Source organism: Coccinella septempunctata, chromosome 6 (genome assembly GCF_907165205.1).
Source record: "Coccinella septempunctata chromosome 6, icCocSept1.1, whole genome shotgun sequence".
NCBI classification, from domain to species: Eukaryota; Metazoa; Arthropoda; class Insecta; order Coleoptera; family Coccinellidae; genus Coccinella; species Coccinella septempunctata.
In genome coordinates, this window is record NC_058194.1 from 32,122,470 (window position 1) to 32,143,909 (window position 21,440).

The 21,440-nt window shown below is 36.8% G+C and overlaps 5 protein-coding genes and 1 non-coding gene across 12 annotated transcripts; 4 read left to right on the top strand and 2 right to left on the bottom strand.

Moving 5' to 3' along the window:
- Positions 1-3,102: 3,102 nt before the first annotated feature.
- Positions 3,103-10,529, top strand: LOC123315571 (probable ATP-dependent RNA helicase CG8611). 2 transcript variants are annotated; one of them, XM_044901316.1, is made up of 8 exons: positions 3,103-3,163; positions 3,239-4,064; positions 4,120-4,340; positions 4,402-5,029; positions 6,832-7,022; positions 7,098-7,246; positions 8,716-8,917; positions 10,269-10,529. In XM_044901316.1, the coding sequence occupies exons 2-8, from the start codon at positions 3,270-3,272 to the stop codon at positions 10,381-10,383; spliced, it is 2,301 nt and encodes a 766-aa protein (XP_044757251.1). In that variant the 5' UTR covers positions 3,103-3,163; positions 3,239-3,269; the 3' UTR covers positions 10,384-10,529. The 2 variants fall into 2 exon arrangements, with proteins under 2 accessions (XP_044757251.1, XP_044757250.1); XM_044901315.1 differs by having other exon boundaries at positions 3,109-4,064.
- A 119-nt stretch (positions 10,530-10,648) lies between these two features.
- Positions 10,649-10,720, bottom strand: Trnae-uuc. Its single transcript has one exon. It is a non-coding gene; the product is annotated as a tRNA-Glu (tRNA).
- Positions 10,721-10,830: 110 nt separating this feature from the next.
- Positions 10,831-12,834, top strand: LOC123315131 (leucine-rich melanocyte differentiation-associated protein-like). Of its 3 annotated transcripts, none has more exons than XM_044900705.1 (6): positions 10,831-11,102; positions 11,534-11,649; positions 11,734-11,893; positions 11,963-12,089; positions 12,202-12,335; positions 12,556-12,834. In XM_044900705.1, the coding sequence occupies exons 1-6, from the start codon at positions 11,071-11,073 to the stop codon at positions 12,767-12,769; spliced, it is 783 nt and encodes a 260-aa protein (XP_044756640.1). In that variant the 5' UTR covers positions 10,831-11,070; the 3' UTR covers positions 12,770-12,834. The 3 variants fall into 3 exon arrangements, with proteins under 3 accessions (XP_044756640.1, XP_044756641.1, XP_044756642.1); XM_044900706.1 differs by lacking the exon at positions 10,831-11,102 and adding an exon at positions 11,260-11,420; XM_044900707.1 differs by lacking the exon at positions 10,831-11,102 and adding an exon at positions 11,263-11,409.
- Positions 12,835-15,043: 2,209 nt separating this feature from the next.
- On the top strand, positions 15,044-16,276 carry LOC123315072 (vesicle-trafficking protein SEC22b-B). The gene is made up of 4 exons (XM_044900628.1): positions 15,044-15,258; positions 15,321-15,430; positions 15,486-15,793; positions 15,866-16,276. Exons 1-4 carry the CDS (start codon positions 15,184-15,186, stop codon positions 16,012-16,014), a joined length of 642 nt encoding a protein of 213 aa, XP_044756563.1. The 5' UTR covers positions 15,044-15,183; the 3' UTR covers positions 16,015-16,276.
- Positions 16,277-16,828: 552 nt separating this feature from the next.
- On the top strand, positions 16,829-19,252 carry LOC123315692 (multivesicular body subunit 12B). Of its 4 annotated transcripts, none has more exons than XM_044901517.1 (6): positions 16,829-16,996; positions 17,430-17,532; positions 17,586-17,727; positions 17,779-18,004; positions 18,055-18,388; positions 18,445-19,252. In XM_044901517.1, the coding sequence occupies exons 2-6, from the start codon at positions 17,455-17,457 to the stop codon at positions 18,529-18,531; spliced, it is 867 nt and encodes a 288-aa protein (XP_044757452.1). In that variant the 5' UTR covers positions 16,829-16,996; positions 17,430-17,454; the 3' UTR covers positions 18,532-19,252. The 4 variants fall into 4 exon arrangements, with proteins under 4 accessions (XP_044757452.1, XP_044757450.1, XP_044757451.1 ...); XM_044901515.1 differs by having other exon boundaries at positions 16,990-17,084; XM_044901516.1 differs by lacking the exon at positions 16,829-16,996 and adding an exon at positions 17,082-17,221.
- Positions 19,253-19,312: 60 nt separating this feature from the next.
- Positions 19,313-21,418, bottom strand: LOC123315690 (coiled-coil domain-containing protein 174). The gene is made up of 6 exons (XM_044901514.1): positions 21,296-21,418; positions 21,082-21,242; positions 20,823-21,023; positions 20,489-20,769; positions 20,207-20,434; positions 19,313-20,149 (listed from the first exon to the last, which is right to left on the bottom strand). The coding sequence occupies exons 1-6, from the start codon at positions 21,323-21,325 to the stop codon at positions 19,515-19,517; spliced, it is 1,536 nt and encodes a 511-aa protein (XP_044757449.1). The 5' UTR covers positions 21,326-21,418; the 3' UTR covers positions 19,313-19,514.
- Between the last annotated feature and the right edge of the window lie 22 nt (positions 21,419-21,440).

A 21,440-nucleotide genomic window follows, 5' to 3' on the forward strand; every position in this document is an offset into this window, starting at 1 on the left:
TCTGAAAGAGTTGATCGTAAAGCGAAATCGACCCTTTGTAAATAGGAATCGACTCAGTAACAATTTGGACGGCACCCGGGCTCTGCTCCCCCATAAATTAGGATCTAGTCAAACCATTTTCCCGTATTTTCGGGGGATTTATATGCGCGCATCCCGCATAAATCAGCGTATTTGAATAATGGACGACGAAAAATTGGATTTCCTCCAAATGGAAAATACGTTACGAAGTTTTCGGCATTGTGGATGTGGAAGGAAATGTTCCGACTACATTTTGATTCGCTTACGGAACTCGGACCGTAAAAGATTCGGCTTTGGGGTGGATTTGACGGGGCGGACCCTAAACTTCAATTTCGAAATTCACACCACGATGAAACACAGTTTCTCCTTTAAATCTGAGTCAAAGATTGTAGAGTAGAAACATAGAAAACGCCCTCATATCACTAGTACTAAAAACCGACTACATTTTGGCCTGCGTTTGCCACATTTGACAATGAGATGGCGCTGAAAACGTACCAATACAGAAAACTGTTTTTAAACAGTTTCATAATTGAAGGGCGCGAAATTCGAATTCTATTCCTTGTATCGAACATCAATATCGACTTTGTTGAGACCAGAAAACAAACATCCTGAGCGACAAAATAAAAGCATGGTTTTGTTTAGGAGATATACAGACGGCTGCGCCACCTATCGCCAAGTAGCCCGTGTCAAATGCATATGAATGCAGTGTTTCCAACTGCTGAAAATTTATACCAAATCTGAATTATTTGTGGCGTCGAACACAAAATATAAAATCTCCGAAACACTTCCCAGGCCACGTGAGTCAAAGACTTACAACATATTCGGCTATCCGCAGCCTACTTGTATCAATCATCCCCCCAGTCAACATCTCGCATTTGAAGGGGTACAAGGGCAAAAGGGCAGTCCTAATGGACCGCTAATGCGGTGCTAATTCCGAATCCATTCAGGCTCCACAAATTCGGAACACGGTACCGATGTTTTAGGCCCGCACTCATCCATTGATCCACTGATATTTCGAGGCGACAACGTTTATGGGCAAGTATCTCTGAATTAATCAAAACTCGGATGTCAAAAACTGAATTTTTCAAGGGTATTTTGAAAAAACTAGCCGAGGCTTTGGGGTAACGCCAACGAATCTATATTCTATACATTTTAGCAATGGCATGACGTCAGGGAGTCGGTTAGAAAACGTTGCCAGACTGTCAAAATTATTCATACTCCAACTGTTTTATTATCATATCTGACTGATGAAAAAACCTGGATTACCTCAGATACTGATAAAACACCAAGAAGCTGAACATGAAATTCTAATCTTATCCAAGTATATTAAGAAAAATATACTAAGAAAGAAAAATAGAATCAGTAACAGGAACACAAGAAATTGAAATAAAACATTCGATAAACCAACAAAATGACAAGAACAAAAAATCATCGTATTCTCATGCATTTTTCCTAGATCTAAGAACTAAGCTCTTACAGTCATAGAGCTGCCATTCAATCTCATCGAATTTAGCCCTACCTATACAGAAATTTGGTAGAAGCAACCCGAATCAGCAAGAGATTATGCGAAAATAACATCTCAACGAATTGAAATGAAATGAAAACCTCGTATCGTCTTACTACAAGTGAAATAAGTCATCAGAATAAAAAAAATGGCAACCTGGCAAAGTGCTGACAACACAAGACTCAAGAATTTCCTAGTTTTTGGAACTTTTCCGAGGCAGATTCTTATATATTATATTTGGGTTTTTCGGTTGCTACACTGATAGACCCACCATGACGTCATCGCCTTGGTTAAATAAACATACTATGGGAGAGTTACGCATAAACGAACTGTATGAATAATAGTAGGAGAGTACATGACGTATTATGGAACGCGTGCAACCACTCTTGCGGATTATTTGCGCCACATAAAGGCACTAAATTCACGAAACTTTGCCGTAGATAATCTTTACTGTTATGGCCTTTCTTATTATGTCCGTAAGGCTGATAAATTGACCGCTTAAATAGACCACATAATAGCATTTCGGTTCTAGACGTGATCACTTTATAATGACACAGGACAACCGTGAAAATTTCGAAATATTACACCTAGGTCCCTTTTTTGTCGGCTGCCGAGCGATATAGATGACAAATCCGGATGTATTTACACTGTATTCTTTTTGGAAAAATTGGATACACATATGGTTATTTCTAAATAGGTTTCGTGTGGTTACAAAATAAATTTAGTTTTTATCATAATCTTCCTCTATGAACTGAAAACCAAGTGGTTCCACCCCTGTTGTTCGAAATTTCCTTTAGTCAGTAAAAAAGAGAATGATTCTTCTTGATAAAAGCCAAATGATCATGTATCATTCAGTTATTTCATAGACAGTTTGATGGGGGATGAAGTTTTCAGGAAAATGGAATCACGTTCACCCTTCAAAGATAACAGTCGAACCGGCTTCTTTCATTTCAGATATTTTATGATATGGATGTTTTGCGTATGAATTGAAAAGCGGAAGATTTAAAATAGGGAACAGGACGATAATATGTTTTCTTTGAGTTCTGGCTCCCGTCGAGAATGAGATTCATTGTGAAAATATAGCTTCGAATATGAGTTGGATAATGAATTTTGTGTCATAAAATATGGGTTTTCAAAGTAGAGGAATCATAGTCTATGCATTATTGTTCGACTGTTTGTCTCCGAACTCTCTGAAATACAATTTATTAAAAATAATCATCGATCAAAACTATTTTGAATATTTCGAATTTTCCTGCGAAAAATAAAAAAATTTCTGTGCTCCCAAACATTGTCCGTTTGTTCACCCCTGATCACAGAACACTGATAGAAAACAAAAACAAGTAATTTTATAATGCCTCTGCGAGATGAGTATCAGTCCTATAAAATTGCGTGAAGAAGTCGTTCATTTCGCTGATGAAATGAACAACAGTAAATAACTACAGTTGAGCTCAAAAATAGGAAAAGAATAAGAAACTTTCTGTTTATATTCGATGGTTTTGATGTACACGTGTTTTTTGACAGTAAACCTAACCTAATCTATTTCACTATAACCTAAAACCTAAGTTACATTTTTGTCTCTGTACATTTTTAACATTTATCAAACTGTTATTTACAGGTGGATGTTTTCAATTCATCCTGAAGGTGCTAAATATTGATCATTTTTCTCTTCAATCAGAGAGCATAATGATGAGTATCAGTTGAATTCGTTCTTTTTAGACAATCTTATATGTGATCGTACAAGTTCAAAATGACCTCTTTCAATCTTGAATGGACAACAAATCCTACCACCATCAAAGGTAGAGTTTTAGGTAGAAAGAAACGATCTGAACCTAAAAAAGTGGGCAATACCAGTGGGTTCAAAGTATTACTCGAACCTAAGGAAAAAGAGAGCACCAAATCGAAACCTGAAGAAACACAGAAGAACCCTACAACACTCGCCAAGAAAAAAGATTCCAGTAATGATACAAATGGAAATTCACTTGAAAACTCTGGGAAATTTAATAAAAAAGCAAAGAAGCAAACAACCATCAGTAGACCTTCTGAAAATGAGGACAAGAAATTGGTAAAACGTAAAGCGAAGAAGGATAAGGTGGCAAATTCAAGTGCGGAGCAGACAGGATCGAAACAAAGTTTTCCATCTAAACAGGATAAATCAGAACATAAACTTTTTTCTGAAAAGAATAAAACGAACAATATACCTAATATTCGAGGAGTATCGGTAGTTGAGAAAGTTTTCAGTAAAAGTGGAAAGTTCAGTGATTTAGATATTCACAAATATGTATTGTCGAACTTGGAGAAACATGGATTCAATACATTAACTAATGTACAAGAAAAGGCCATACCATATGTTTTGAAAGGAGGTGATGTGCTCATCCGTTCTCAGACTGGTTCTGGAAAAACTTTAGCTTACTCTGTACCAATTGTTGATGCACTACAGAGTATAACACCGAGATTAGATAGGCATCAAGGGCTCCAAGCCCTAATCGTTGTACCAACTAGGGAATTAGCTCTTCAAACACATGAAATCATTTCAAAAATATGTGTAAGTACAGAGAAACCTCTAATTTTGGGTAAATGTTGAATGAAAAATTTTTCAGACTTTCCAATGGATAGTTTCCGGTCATCTTTGTGGTGGAGAAAACAGAAGTACAGAGAAAAATAGGTTAAGAAAGGGAGTTCACATATTAGTAGCTACTCCAGGTCGTCTCCTTGATCATATTTTACACACATCATCATTCAAAACAAACAATGTGAGATGTTTGGTACTTGATGAAGCTGATAGGCTTCTTGATATGGGTTTCAAAAAAGATATAATCAAGTAAGTTCTTTTTCACAAGTGATATTTTTGATCCATTTATAATTCTCGTAACTCTTTCTAGAATTGTTGAAGAACTTGACAAATCGAAAAAAGAAGGAGAATATGACTGCATGGCGTTGTTAAAAGGTGAATCCCCCAAAGAAACTGACGTTTCCGAAACTGGATACTGCCTAAGAAATCCCAAAAGCAAGAAACGACAGACAATACTCCTATCGGCCACTCTCACAAAAGGCATTGCCGAACTTGCAGAGTTCATGATGAAAGAACACACATACGTCGATGCTCTGGATGAATCAACCAAGATCAATCCGGAACATATGGTCATACCAAGCACAGTCAAACAAGAGTACATCATAACCTACGTCAAGCATCGTTTATTCACCCTGTGCTCCATCTTAGTGGCCAAGTCCAAAAAAAATTGTAAGATTTTAGTTTTCATGGCTACAAGTCAGATGGTCGACTTTCATCATGAACTCTTCTCGAAGTACCTCAAAGTGATGCCAGTGAATAGGGGCAAACTGAAGAGTGGAAATGTTTTGTTGATGAACGAAGCTGTTGATTCGGATGATGAAGACGAGGAGGTAATAGATGCGCAGTTCTTCAAGTTGCATGGTTCTATGGAACAGGCGAGAAGAAAAACAGAGTTTCTGGGTTTCAAGAAAGCCGACAAGGGGATACTTTTATGCACGGTGAGTGTGTGCTGGTTTATTCCAAAAAAAGTCTATCGAAATTAAACACAGCATCTGTTGGATGAATGAATTCATGTTCAGGCCAAAAACAGTATGAGTCTGATAGATGTGAAACATCCCGTTCTGTGATCAGTGTCAACCTGACTTACGTCAAACTTCAGTTAACCTCAATCTGACATCGATTGTCAAAGTGACGGATTAAGGATTAATTTATCTTCGATGATTCTCATTTTTGACGGAACGGAAAAATAAATCTGAGAAACGTCAAAATTTTCTGAAGAAAAGTCTTCTAGGGGGCGCTTCCATCTGAGAGTATTTATTACTTCACCCTACTTACCCTCTGCTACTCACTTTTTCTGTCGGCATTTTTGTATTGAGAAAAAAGCGGATTCGAATGTTGTTACATTCAATAAAAGAAATACTTATTCCAGTCATTGTCGCTTTAATTTAAATACATTTAACGCGTTTTTTGATCCGATCTTTCTGCTCAGCGGGACACAAACCTCGTTTTCCCTGTCAATAGAACACATGTTCTCAACAATCGAAGATACATCAGATACCTTCGGTATCACGTTGTGAATTTTCAGCCGATCCATGATTGGGATATGTTTAACGGAATGACCGATGAGGCTAAAGAGAGATTACATATTTTGTCGGCTCGAAATCGATCTTTACAAGGCGATAATTAATTCGGCGATCATCCTCCGTTACAAGGACGGGTCTAAACTGTAATTGTGTCTTTTGAAACACGGTTTTAGATCGAGATATCCGATGAAACAGTACGTGGAGCATCTTCCTTTGAATTTACAGCATAATCTATGAATTTGAATCGTAGTAGTAGTTGAAATACATCGGTAACAAGATAAATATTCAACTTCTCTTAGTTTTATTGTGATTCGACGATGGTTTTCTGTTAATATTAAATTGATGTAGCCAAGAGATGACTGAATTACATGATTTTCACTACTGATGTTTTTTTACCACTTCAAGTGTTTCGCTATCATTATGACATCTTCAGGTGAGGGAATTTGAAGAAGGATTACATCCGCCTACATGAAGAAACTCATTAGCTCATCGTTAATGAAAATCTTGAGTTGTTTTCTGGCTGACCAAGCATCCAACGTCTGCATATCGTGGAGATTTTCACACAGTCTAGATCTGAGGTCCGGTAGCGTTGGTAGATTGAAGCGGGATTCGAAATAGTCCGAAATGTTAAACGAATGTGATTGAGAACCGCGGGTGGTGCCGTCTGTAGCAGCGGGAAGGCCGGTTGGATCTTTATCCAAGAAGAACGTTTTGCTACCACAATCAGGCGTCTCAATAGACTCGCGTTTTATCCCGACAAAAGAGCGATGAAATTAGACCCGTTTATTTCTCGGAGATACCGATGGTGCTTACGTGCGATGAAAAAATACCGGTCGATTTGTTTTCTGATCTTCTATAAAGCGACGCCGAGAGAGCGTTATTGGTTCCAATAAAAGATGCTTTACAGGTTCGAGTCTTTTTTTGGCTGAATGTTGAACTCGTCAAAATCATTCCCTCAAGTCCAATGCGATTCCAATAAATTTTAAGTTCTTCAGTTACACGTGACGCCGATGGCGATAAAACAGACACATCTACTTTTTCGATGAACTTTATCGTTTTAAATAGGTGATTTTTGGTGAAACGCTTCATTTTTAACCAGTTCTATCTTCTCTTGGAAGACTCCTCTTCGAAAACACTTAATATTTGCCGAGATATGGTTTTTCCTTTTTTTTTCTTCAACTCTGCCCTATGATCACCTAACCCCAAATTTGTTCCAGGACGTGGCTGCCAGAGGAATAGACGTGCCCGAAGCCGACTTCGTAATACAATACACCGGACCACAAACCGACGAAGACTACATCCACAGGGTAGGCAGGACGGGGCGGGCCAACCACGCCGGTACGGCCCTGATATTTTTAACGCACGACGAGCAGGACTACGTTACGCATTTACAAAAACACAAGGTCTTGTGAGTAAATTTTATTCGTGTATTTTTGTCCGGTAGAAAAATCATAGGAACCTTACGAATATTCGACATTTGCAGTCTGAAAGAACGCGATCCTACAGAGTTCTCCAGTCATCTGTGCAACCTGATGGAGGAACCGGAGCACGAGAAAGCTGCTTTGTCGCTCCAACGGAGGTTCGAGGAGGCGATCGCAAACCACAAAGATCTGTATAAAATGGCGTGTTTTGGTGAGTATCTATGTCACATTTCTTCTCTATTCCCTCTTGTTCTTCTTCTCCTACTTCTTTCTCTGCTGCCTTTTCTTTTCCTACTTCTATTTTTTGGTGCCTCTTCTCCTCCTTCTTCACCTTCTTTTTTTTCTGCCGCCTCTTCTTTTTCTGCTGCCTCTTATTCTCCTCTTTCTTCACCTACTTCTTTTTCTGCTGCCTCTTATTTCCCTCCTTCTTCTCCTACTTCTTTTTCTGCTGCCTCTTGTTCTCCTTCTTCTTCGCCTACTTCTTTTTCTGCTGCCTCTACTTTTCCTACTTCTTTTTCTGCTGCCTCGTATTCTCCTCTTTCTTCACCTACTTCTTTTTCTGCTGCCTCTACTTTTCCTACTACTTTTTCTGCTGCCTCTTATTCTTCTCCTTCTTCTCCTACTTCTTTTTCTACTGCCTCTTCTTCTCATCCTTCTTCACCTACTTCTTGTTCTGCTGCCTCTTCTTCTCTTTCTTCTCCTTCTGCTTGTCCTCCTCCTCCTCTTCTCCCACTTTCCTTCTTACGCCCCAGCTTCATTCCTGATTCTCTTATTTTCCACCTTCTTCCCTACTACTCATTCTTCTACCTCTCACCTTTTTCTACCTTTAATTTCTTTCTCCTTCTTATACCCCTTCTTCTTTTCGTTCTTCTCCTACTTCTTCTCCCTCTTCTTTCTTTTCCTTCTTCTCCTACTTCTTCTCCCTTTCCTCTTCCCCTCTTCTTTCTACCACATATTTTAAACCATAAATGTTGAATAGTCTTCAATTTGTTAGTCCTCTTGAGATGTTGATGTCCAGTATTCTCACCAAACTACAGGTTTAGTCTTGTAACCGAATTCTAGAAGCTTGGGGTAACATTCCTTGGGATTTCCAGAATAATTGTCGACAAATAAGGAACAGCGCCGGGTGAAAACTTCAGTTTTTCTTCCGGATCATCGGTATTTTTCAACCTCGAGCGATTCTCAACATTCTCGCTAATCGACGCCCTTTGAACTATCGCCTGCGGGCCGGACGTTATTCGAATAATGATCGATTGTGGTTTCAAAACGGAACATCGACCCCATACAAAACTGAGTTTAGACGGCACAATGGGCCCCGCGGAGGCGTCCCGGCGCCGAAAGAAACTCGCCTGACCGTGAATGACGTCTCGGCCATTTACGTCTTTCAGCTGACAATCTCGAGTGGTTTTCCGTGTCCGGCCGGCTCTTTTCACCGGGCTGTAAACACATTAATTATCAGTGAAACCGCCCTTCGGCAGGGCGTCGAGATTAATTAACTCGACGGGCGCGAGCTCACGAAAAATGGCGGATGACGGACGAAATTTCTGACGTTGGTCATAGAGGACAACTTTTGACTGTTGAAGGTTTAAATACGAAACGTCGAAAAACGATATTTGCTTCTATGTTTCAAATGTCACATCTGACTCATCGCCTTTTGACGTTTTACTCCATTTTTTTCAGCGTATTCGTCCTGGTCCAGATTCTACAACTCTTACCCGGCGAAACTGAGGCAAATTTTCAACTTCCAGAAGGTCAATCTCGGTCATTACGTCACCAGTTTCGCGATCAAGGACACCCCCAGCGATGTGGCCAAGGTTGTGAGGAGACAGGTGTCGAACATCGAACCTAAGAGGCTCAACAAGAAATTGGCGACGCACGAGGAGTAAGTTGTTCATTTTTGTAGCCGATTCTGTGGTTATACTTCAATGTCGTTTGGGAATTGACAGTTCATAGAATTATGATTTTATTGATATGATTCTGTGGTGTTCGCGAACGTTGCCACTTCTACCGATTAATCCTATCGATCGAAGAATTGAGATTTGGGTGTTTGCCCTTCGTTCGCTCGGTCGCGCAAATGGCGGCCGCTCGGCAAATTGCGATACGCAATTAGACCGCGATAGGTCGGAAAGGGGGGTCGTCGGTCCGGGGCCCGCTGGCTGGATGTTGATTAATGCCTGGGTCATTATCGCGTTAAAGCGAATCGAGCCTTTCGGTGGACGCCACATGGCGCGCACACAAAGAGCTACCTTAAACACATAAATAACGTCCCATTTTTTACGCGGCGTATCGTATATGAACTTTTGTCGAGCTCATTTTTCATGGACAATTTGCGATATAGCAGCGATGTTTCCAGAGGTGCGCGAGATAGGTAGGCGGCAAGGGTTGGGGTCGGGTATTTTTGTTATTAGTGAATTTGGGCCGTTACGGCCTAGCTCAGTCTTTCAGAACTGCGTCAATTCAAGAGGAAACTGTACAAAATTTAAAATATCCTGGGTCAGTGCATAGACTTCAGTGTTATAGATCTGTGGGTCAGTGTTACCAACCTGAGTCTTGCAACTCAAAACCTTACTGAAGTTGTTACCAATATAAGTCCGATTTTCCACAGATGTCAAAAATTCCTGAAGAGATTATAAACGATTAAATCGATCTAATTACCAAACGAACTACGAAAAACTGGTCAAATCGTGAATAATTTCGGGTCTCATTGAATCCAGTTCTTCGCTTCATACAACCTGCCCATCAGACCCACCCATTTATTTTTTTTGCCCTTCCGAACCTCTCGCACTGCTGTCCCCCCTCTCCGTCGTCGATGGTAGGTGTAATTAATGGATCCCGGTGATTAATCGTCAACTCGCAGGCCGATAAAAAGGGAAAAAGAGCTCGGACGTAATTAGATTTATTATTTTTTTACATTTTTCGAAACGTTAATGCGATCTCCGGACGTTGAATTATAAATTACTGTGGAAATTGTTTCGAGCCTTGTGCGAGCGGCCTTACGTGTGGCTGCGGGGTGTGAAACGAATCAAGTTGCGCTGAACTTTCGTTCGTATATTTTTTTTTATCTTGGTTTCATTTGGAGGAAGAGCGAAACCAGTCAAATCGAATGAATATAAAATATGAATTTTAAATTCCGAAAAACCACAGAGAATGACACCCAATTTGACAGTTTGACACTGGAGTGTTGCCAACAAAAAACATTTTCCATAGAATAAATAAATAACCTTTTTTTTCAGTACCGATTCCACAAAGAAAACGAATAAACCACAGAAGCGAAAGATAAAATCCATCTGCTTGACGACCTCGGAGTTCGATAGCGGGCTTGAATTCAAGAAGAAGAAAAAATCTTAACTTCAAAACCTTTTCAAGTGCAAATTTTCACTTTTGTAAATAAATGTTTTTTTTTATCATCCAATGGTCGTTTTTCTTCATAGAATTGTATGAAAAGTTGATGTACATAATTCGATTTTCACTAAAAATAAACCTTAATAAATCAATGCTTTTTTTTTTCAAGAAGACTTTTTCCAAGAAAAAAGTTCAGGGTGGTCAAAATCCTTTTATATTATATTATATCGATGATTGCGTAAAAAAACGAAACTGGGATTCAAAAAAGTTTTTCCGGTACCGGGAATCGAACCCGAGCCTCCTGGGTGAAAGCCAGGTATCCTAGCCACTAGACCATACCGGATTGTTGGTAACACATATGTCAAAAAAAGAATAAAACAAATATTTCATCTAATTAAATTTCCAAATGAAAAACAATAGCGAAAATATTTTACTGCAAATCAACACGGTAAAGATCACTGAAAAATTCACTTTTTGTATGTACCCAGGATCAACATACAACTTGACTCATCTTCAAAACGTATCCTGCACAGATAAGGAATCCACCAAAAATAAACATCGGTGATATGATAAGTTTCACGAACATATTCTTCCAGTATAGGGTCACTTACTGATTGTGAAAACTGGAATATGATACACCTACTAGACGAGAGCGATACATAATTATCTCAATAGCTAAAATCCGTACATAAAATGGAGCCACAACTTTCCTATTTTTATGAAACGTAAGTTCTTTGATACTTTTTCACAAAGTTCTCATATCAATTTTTATATTTGTTTAATCAAGATAAAGATGGAACAATTCGATAAATATTTAAACAATTTCGTTACTATAGTATACTACTCTATTTCGATATTCAATGAATGAAATATACCTAGGTATTTATTCGAGATAAGTAGTGGGTTTTTTGATTTGACTCGTATTTAGGGGATTAAAAAAACTTAAACTCATATGTTTCAATATTACTCACATTGATAGCCATATATTGCCAAGAATGTGGAATTACGAAAAGTGAAAAAAATTAAAGCAAGGTACAATAACCGTGAGATATTAAATATTTCTTATTATTACAATGAACAATATATTCAACATAATCTGTGATTAATTAGATACCGATGAAGGCATTGTTGATAAATAATTTTTCTATTTTTACAGTCCTGAATCGGGAAATGTTTATGTAGTTTATGATCTCAAAAATATTCCTGCCATTCTGAATGTGGCATTTTCTGAAGAGCATATAGACATGACGGCTCTGAAGGATTACATGTGGGGTAAGCCGTTTTAACACAACAAAAATCTTATCCATATTGGCAGCAAAATATTCAAATTACCTACTTGATTATGATATTTTCTAGGGGATCCCATTGAAGAAGCCCTTGACAAAGCATTGAACGAAGATGCAGCACTACAAAGATTATCTTTGGCTTATGAAGATCTCAAAACATTTCCGCAAGTCATATTGGATAAAGTAGCAGACAGTACAAAAATTCTAGATATAAGCTATAACAATATAAAGTAAGTTAACAAACGAAATAATCCTACCAAATTTTTTTGAAATATTTATAAGATTACTTTTTCAAATAGAGACTTTTCGTTTCTGAGTAAGATGAGCAAACTCAGATCTCTTATCTGTGATCATAATCGTATATATTCTGACGTTCAAATGCCCTATTTACCTAATTTGGAGTTATTCTGGATGAACCACTGTGATGTGAGTATTGAATTTTTTTTAGTATGGTAACCAAAGAAATCCACAAAGTTGCAAAATATTTTGTTCATTTCCGATGAGGTTTTTGTTGAAGTAACGTTTTCCTATTTTTCAGTTGAAAGAATTGGTGCCGTTTTGTAAAACTATACAAAAATCTTTTCCAAATCTGAAGTATTTGTCCCTTATGGGCAATAAAGCTGTCCCATCGCTTCTCAGGGGAGATAAAATCTATGACTGTCAGCAATACAGGTAATTTTTCATTTTATTACTAAAAGGTGGATGCGCTTAAATTTCTCCTGTTGCTGTTTTGAGATATTCCACCATATAGTCTGATTCTTTATTTATTACAATTGAATTGTTGAAAAATGCTTCTCTTTGCTTCCGCTATTCATGATCACCGGAGTTTTCCAAAAAGTATCAAAAAAATGAAGGATGCGCTATTCTTACGGAGTAATTCCTATACTTGCAGAATATTTATAATATCCCTGTTTCCCCGATTGATCCATCTGGATGAATCAAGGGTGACATTTCAAGAGAGAGAAGAAGCGAATGAAATGAAAAACAAGTCCTTGATGAACAAGTATCTTCCTTCCGCCAACAGTTACTTGAAGAGGACCTCGTCAAAACTTGAGGGAATGCTTCTAGGCAGTCCGTCCCAATTCGAAACAAACGCCATTGTATGATCCACTAATGGAGCAGATGTTTATTTATTATGACAATAAAGATTTTTCACTTTATAATTGTCCAATGCCAATGTTTTTTTCCTTTCGTAAATAGGCACTAGAATTTCGAAGGTTGCTGTTTTCTATTTGAATTCAAATACAAAACGTCAACTGTCGAAATTCCACAGCTCACTAGACGAACAATTTTTTGTACGTATCAGGAAAATTTTAGGTTTTCTTAGGAGTTAAATCTGACAGAAGAGGGTAGGTATATAATTCTAATTCTACACCACACGCAGAGTATATTCGATCGAACCGGGTCTCTACGCGACAAAAACTTGAAGCAATCAGGTGCTGTCAGCGGTAAAAAGCGTCGGAAGTCATTTGGGAGGCTTGATAGGTTATTAAAAATCAAAGAACCCTGGTTAAAAAGTAATCACGTATCAGTGAACCGAGAAAAATTCAAATTAAGTTTAAACCGCCCCCCTCGTAAACCATTTTCTTCGTGAAAATTTCATGTCTTTTCGCCCCGTAGTTTTCGTCTCTCTTTTGTCACCGATCCGATGCTGGCACGTCGAGTTCCGTATAGGGGGTGGCCGATGTTCGTCTAGCAACGCTTTTATTCGCTTTTAGGTAGATCAATTTCCAGTTTCAATTCGAATGGACGAAATTTTTTCGGTATTTGGGAAAAATTTCAGATGCTGTGTTTCGCATCATCACGATAGCATCTTCAGGACTGTGAAAGTATACGCTCAAAAGTAACATTTTCGGTGTTCACTATTTTGTAGAAAATACCGGTCGATTTTGCAAGGTAAAGAGTGTAGTTGAGATTTTTTTTAAATGACAGCTATCTTATTTCTGTTCGGGGGAACAATCTTCAGCAAATTTGAACCTTAATAGGCGCTAGTCATAATACATAGAGTAAATTGCTGATTGGTTGATGTATCGCCAATAAAATTAATAAAACCCTCATCCCATCTGCTCGGATTTCGCTTATATAAATGCATAGGCATTGTCGACTGTAACCAGATTAGGATTGGAGGGCTGAACCCTTATTAGAATATCGGTTGGATGATTTGGTAACAGGGTTACGAGAGGGCCTACTGTACGCCGCGGGGGGGCTCTAAGATAGGACTAACTAACCAAAATATCACATCAAAGCTGCTACATGTCTAAGACCGCCCTCGGATCCGACGTAGGACTTTGTGAGACGATAACCATGTTAATATGCTCATCCATTAGCTTCAAATAACACACATAACCTACTTGATTATGCTATTATGGAGGAAACGGATCAGTATGCACCCCTTGCTAGTTTCCAGTTGTGGAACCTGACTGATTTTATAGAGGGAAGTTGTTCGGGGATACAAAGGGAATTTTGGCAAAATCAAAGGCGTGAGCACCAGTAAGGAGTAGCCAAGGGGCTCTGCATTCCTCCCCGACATACGAGAACTTCAATTATTGAATAAATATTGAACACATATTTTAAGCGAGAGTATATTTCCAGGAATTTATATTTTAGACTACCAGAAAAAGATATCTGATGGAAGACTTACATTGGAACATAAATACTTAAGTTTGTTTCTGTTTTATATTCGTTATTCTTAAGAAATCGAGGACGAAAATGATAATATCATAATATGTATTTCGTTAATACAGCCAGAAGTAGATCATTTTATGTCCACTTCTTCAAAAATTTTTATATTCCCAAAGTTATATAAAAGAAATCTGATTCGTTTGCTATTTGCCATCGTAACATGCAGTAGAGCAATCTCTATCTAAAACCTTTTCCATAATTTCAATGCTCTTTAATTTAATAAGTTTTACTTATGCACTGCAGAATTAATTCCAGAGCCTTGGAGGTGATTTTATTATGCTATTAGGTTCCTTTTATCTTCAGTATTTTATTGTTATGGGAATAAATTGCCCGCAACCCATCATACAGTTCCAGTCTTAAGTGTGAGCATAGTGTGAATCGGCAACCAATCATACACGTCGGAATACATTCCAGAGCCCTACAGCAGACATCTTATCATTATTGGTTTTTTATACCTTCATAATTATTGATAACTGTTGAGTTCAATCAGATCACATTCCTATAGAAGTGAATTATCGGCAACTCATTATACAGCACTAGTGAACATTGTGTGGCCGCATCAAGTGAGGCATCGGCAACCAACCATACACGTTGGATGTAACTTTAGAAATAGACAAATCGCAAATGGTAGGCAAACAACAATATACGAGCCAAGAATTGTTGATAGTACGTTCTCCGAAGAGGGTTTCGTAGACGTCAAAATTGACAATTGTGTGTAACATAAACATGACGTGTAAATAAGTAACCTCACCTCCTATCTCCCGTTTTCTAGATTGTGAATGTTGAGGTTTGTTAAGTTAATTGAACTTTTCTCGTGATTTAAATACACCAAATTAAAATGGTTCTGATGACGATGATTGCTAGAATAGCTGACGGGTTACCGTTAGCAGCTACGATGCAAGAAGATGAACAGGTCAGTTGATGCCGAAATATTGCATCAGAATTAACTGATTTTCACCTGAATTATGCTTATAGAGTGGCAGGAATATTCTGGATTACCAAAACCAAGCCAAAATGCTCTTTAGAAAATTGGGTCCCCAATCGCCTGCAAGATGCACCATAGAAACTGGACCATATTTATTCCAGTGAGAGTTCCAGAGTCGTGTAAATCTTTCACTATCTAATCTCGGTATTTTTCAGCTACTTGATAGAATACGATGTTTGTTATTTGGTACTGTGTGAAAAAAATTATTCGAAACGATTGGCTTATTCTTATTTAGAAGATATTTCACAAGAATTTCACTCTCAGTATGGAAAAAGAGTGAATACTGTAACAAGGCCTTATTCCTTCATAGAATTCGATAATTACATACAAAAAGCCAAGAAAATCTTCACTGATTCGAGATCTAGGAGAAACTTGAATGCTATAAATAATCAACTACAAGATGTTCAGAGAATTATGGTTCAAAATATTGATGATGTTCTTCAAAGGGGAACAGTGCTTTCAGGCAAGTTTTGCCTAATGAGTTGTGACATTGCTCTTTCCTTCAATTTTGAAGTAACTTAATTTTCCTTTTCAGAGCTAGATACCAAAACACAAAACCTATCGATTCTGAGTCAGAAATACAAAAAAGATGCGACATACCTCAACACGAAATCGTTATATGTCAAACTTGCCGCAGGGGGTGTAGTCTTATTAGTATTCATCCTCTATTTTTGGGTTTTGTAAAGAAAAGTTTCAAGGACTGGCTCATTCAAATGGTATTTCTGAATATATTGGGTTCATAGGTATACTTAGAGGAATTATATGGTTAACACTAAGCTGGATAAAGTATTCATAGGCAAATGGACTGAATTTTCACAAGTGGTTTTCCTCAATTGATCTGCAGTTTTGCATCATATCTTAAAATTATTTCAAAATTTCGTTTTATATGTTAATTTATATTCTCATCTATCCAAAATGTACATAACTATTAAATTTTTATGAATCATTCTGTATTTGAATTCTAACCTTTTTTTTATGCAACTATTTAAAATTATTGATCATTTTCAAAGCAGGTAGATAGTTCACAATTCACTAATAAAATTTTGTTAAGGAATGATCTGCATCCTCAAATCATAACTATGTAGGCAACACAAATTACGGAAATTTTCTGTTATCTATAGCAGGCAACACAAATTACAGAGATTCTCTGTTATCTATTGTAGGCAACACAAATTACAGAAATTCTCTATTATCTATAGTAGGCAACACAAAATACAAATAGAGACTAAACAGTAGTCTTTTCTATGAACATTAAATATTCTATGTATTTAGTAACTTCTTCTTTTGATTTTAGGATTCGAAATAAAATTCCAAAAAAAAATTTCAATTATCGATGAATGCGAAGATTTGCCTCGATTTTATAGATTTTGTTTATTCTTAATCAAAATTGTTATGATTTATAACATTCCATTTACCCTCTTGAGGGTAACATAACTCAAGTCGAGATATTTATTCCTTTCCTTAGGAAGCCTTTTAATTCTGATAGTTCATTACTTCATTGTTGATACGATAGTTCCATTCCTTTTGATTTGTATTTGTATATCAAAACAGTTCGGAGTTCTTTGTCATGTTATTAGAAGAAAAGAGAAGCAAACTGCCACCCACTGATGTCAATAATCTTGAAATGTTAATGTTTTGAGGAAGGGGTGATTCATTCTTTAATAAAAGTATCCATCCATCTCTACTCTTCGTGGTTTTATGTAGACTTCGTCTTTATCTTTCAAATAAATTATTCTCAGAGATGATTAATACATGTTAGTAGCCTAATGAATCCATTTTTATCAAATTCGTTCTATGCATTTTCACCATCTTATCGTTCACTCACTGATTCATTTAAATACAATAATTATAGGATACCTGTTTGATTCTTGATAAGAGTCATATTTTTGAGGTAGGAATTGGGGGTTTTGATATCGAAACTATTAATAACCATTGATCATACGTCATTTTTTATTTATTATTACAGTTATTTATATTTATATTATAGAATACCTTGAATTGTCTAAGCTCTATAAACATGTATTAGCTATTTGGTGAATTGGTGATGGTTTCTTTCGCTAGTTTACCTTCCTTTTATGACTTCATTGTTTTTTCTGCAGATAGAGGCTTTTTTGCCATCCTACAATGATAAAATCATTGTCTGCTCTGCGTAGATCTGCCTATGCTACCTTACCAGATGATCGACCAGTAACTGCTATTACAGTGAGTCTATTTGTCGTAAGCTAAACAAACTAATAACTTTCAACACATTTCAGATAGTTGAAAATATATCCAATTGTCCTCCAGGCTTTTACCCCGTCAGCCGAACATACGATCAAGACCAAGACGCAGATTTGAAGGAAAGTTCCATTTTTAAAAGTTCACAATCAAGATATTTATGTTTGTCAAAGACTGAAGGTGTGTATTCCGAGAAATATAGATTTCAAGGTGTAATTCAATGAATTTTAGGTCTACCAAATTTTGTAATCAGTGATCTTGTTGTAACGAATGAAAAAGGTGTTCTTCCAATAGGGTATAGTTTATTGAATAGGACCACTGACACAGAGCAGAAAGCTTGGAAGAAAAAACTTATATCCTATAGATTGGTCAATTTAAAGCATACAAAAGTTGCCATAACTGACATAATAGTGTGTAGTCGATTGAAAAAAGCTCCCGAAGGATTTGATTTTGCTGGGTAAGTTTTGAAACAATCTTAGTTATGAGTTTATATCACTTTTTTTTTAGGGAAATAAACGGAGTGACAATTTGCTATAAAATGGGGAATGTACAAGATTCAGAAGCCGCTTCTAGTCAACCTCAAGCAGCCCCGAATAAGCCCCCTCGTCCGGCCCCTCCACCACCAATAGCGAATCCATCATATCCCAATCTTCAAGACGATGACCATGATTATGAAATTTTACTGCCATCTTATCCAAGGCCTAATCAACCTCCACCGGTTCCTACGTCAACATCACAGAATAATACCAATACTTTGAACGTATCAAACGCGTTCAGTGCTATGGAAGGTGTTCCTTTTGTCATCAACCCCGCGTTTTTGACTAGTGCTAATGCTTCAAAGGTGAGCTCAATTTTTTTTTTAAATATTGAATCATAGAATAAAATGATTATTTTTAGGTTACTTTGCCTAGCATAAAAGCTAAGTCGATGCAACAAATATTGAGGGATTACAGCTACCCCTTTTCAGTGGAAAGACAGACCTAAATCTGGAATGAATCCCGACAAAATGCCTTGAACAATGGACTGATGAGAGATTTAATCTAAAATTGATTATCGTGTTAGAATTTTTAGAGTATAAAAAAGTTTTAGGTTATGTTGTGATCCTTGACTAAATTTCAGAAAATATTTTAGGAACAGAGACAAAGGTATTTGGTATTTTTTTGATGAATTATTGTATCCATTTAAGTCTGTTATGCCTGGTCTGTTTGATTCGAAATTTTATCAAGGACTGTTTCGTGCGAGAAACAATTTTTGTATATGAGATAATATCGTTCTAGTTACCCCATCCCTATCGTTGTATCACTTGACCATGTCATTTCCAAAAATTTCTCATCTTAGATATTCCATCAAATTATGGAATTGACCGTAGATGACGAATAGATATTCAAGCATTTTCGTGACCAATATTTAAAGCTCAATATCGGAGAATGTTTGCGCAGGAAAGAAAATATTCTAATGAATATGCGGGAGGTGTAACTTGACGCGGCTTTTTGGAAAGTTTTGTGATATGAAAGGACTACATAGAAATCTAACTAAAGAATTTTTAATCACTAGAATATTTATTTTCCCAAATAGTATGTGGTTAAACTGAAGAACTTTTCTCAATCGTATTCATTTTTAATTGTATTTATTAGAAATGTGAAAATTGTCATATTTTGTAAAATTTAGTGCCAATACTAACATTAATAAATCGTAATAAAAATTTTCTTTTTCTTTGATTTCCAACTCTAACCATTTTAATTCATTGGGAAGCAATAAACGATGGTTTTAAACAAATCATTTTATTCATTTAGCCCTAAAGTAGGTAGGTATAAATAAAAATCGATAACTCCTTTTTAATTCCACAGAAACATATCTTTTTTTTTTTTCATTCTCTTCTTGTTCCTTAGACAAGTATCCATTCAATCATCTCACCATCTTCAATTTTTTTGTGTAAAAAACTGCATAACTGGAGAGAATCTCCACCGTTACGAACCAAACATATCTTCATTTCCCTTATCCCTAATATTCTTGTTCTTCGTCGTCTGTTTCCACAAAAATTCCAAACCAGCCTCAATCGAAGCTTCAATATTCCCAAATCGTGAATTTTTCTCCTCCTGCACACTTTGTCTTTCCTCTTCTGGACCTTTTTCCAAGCTTTGCTCAGGTTTCCCACACGATTCCTCCACGTTATATTTCCTCTTCTTGGAAGCATTTTCGGGCAGCTTGTATGGTGAAAAAGTTTTCGTTTCTTCATTATAAGGATCCTTAAGTTCATCGTTAGTATTTTTATAAGGGTTGAGATATCCTGTAGCTTTGTTTTTTATGGAGGTGAATTTGAGGCTTGCTTGTGTTTCGGAGGCTTCGATTTCTTTAGGTGCCGCCCTAAAGTCTCTTTTGTATGCTGTGGGGGGTGCGAACTCGTTCAACCTTTCCTTTCGTTTCTTCTCTACCCATTCATCCTGAGAGTACTCGTAGAACTCTTTAGGTTTTTCTTTTCCAATATCCCAGGGTCTAACGTGAGTTCTTCTGGCTTCTTCTAAGAGTTTCTCTTTCAAAGCATCCTCTTCATTAATTGTTGGCTCCTCTACAGGATCAGGAACTGGTGGGCCAATTTCAGCTTCTGAAATTAATTTCAATGATTATAAAAAAATTTTGATGTGAAAAAAATTTTTTTTACCTTCATCTTCATCTTCTTCAATTGGCAATCCTAATCTGGCTCTTTTTCTCAATTTTGCAGCCTTGATACGGGCTGCCAATTGTTTTTCTCTAATAGCTTTTAGATCTTGCGATTTTTTCTGTTGTTGCTTTGTTTCTTCCCTCAATTTTTCCAAAGAAATCTGCTGCCTCCATCTTTCCTCCTCATTCTTAGAAAAACTGTAATAACCAACACCATGACTTCTAGCCTCTGCAAAGCAAGATTATAAATATTTGTTTTCAGAAAATAGTGCTGCAAACATACCATTGAATAATATATCTTGGTAATGTATATTGGATTTGTCCCTTAGTTCCATTTCTTCCTTCTCCCATTGTTTTCTAAGCATTTCTCGTCTCATATCATCGGAAAGAAGTTGTTGCTCCTCTGTAAGTTCACTAATTGGTTCCTCTGTCTTATCATCTTCTTTTCGACTTTCTGGTTCTGGAGATTCATCTCTTTTATAATCTTTATCTCGTGATTTGAAGTATTTCAAATCTTTCTTCAAACATGTTCTGGTCCTCCCTAGGCAATCAACATATTCCACCCTGAAATCATTAAATACAAATAAAAAAACAACACTCATTTTTCCACCACCTACCATTCATCATCAGAATTTTCTGGATCATCATATTTCTCAGGTAACTCTTCGTCTTCACTGTCTTCCTTTGCCTGCTCCTCATTTTCTTGCTTATCTTTGAAACGTACAAGAAATCTATTTTGGAAACTGGCTGGATCATCGTCGATTATCTTCGATTTTGATAACTTATCGTAGAGCTTGGCTTTTTGTTCCAGAGCCTTTCTGCGAAGTAATACCTTTATTCCAATATGTTCAACCTATTGCCAAAAAACTTGATTACCTGGATTTTTCCAATTCTTCCAAATCCTCAACAGAATCCTTTTCACTTCTTTGTTCGATACCTTTATTTTTAGTAAGTGGTGTCTTTTTTTTCTCTTTTTTGTATATCTTATTTTTCAACTCCTCTTGCTTCCTGAGAATTTCAGCTTTCAAGCTCAAGAGCTACAAATAATTTTAATCAGAAGTTGGAAAACTTGATGGAGTTTCATATTTACGGATGATTTGCTTATTTCATAAGTACTCATTGTCGAATTTTAATTTTTTATTTATCAATATCAATATTATTTTATTTATTTTTATATTTTAACGTCAAATGTCAAATGTCACTCGTCCTGAAAACCACAAATCACCAATTTTTCT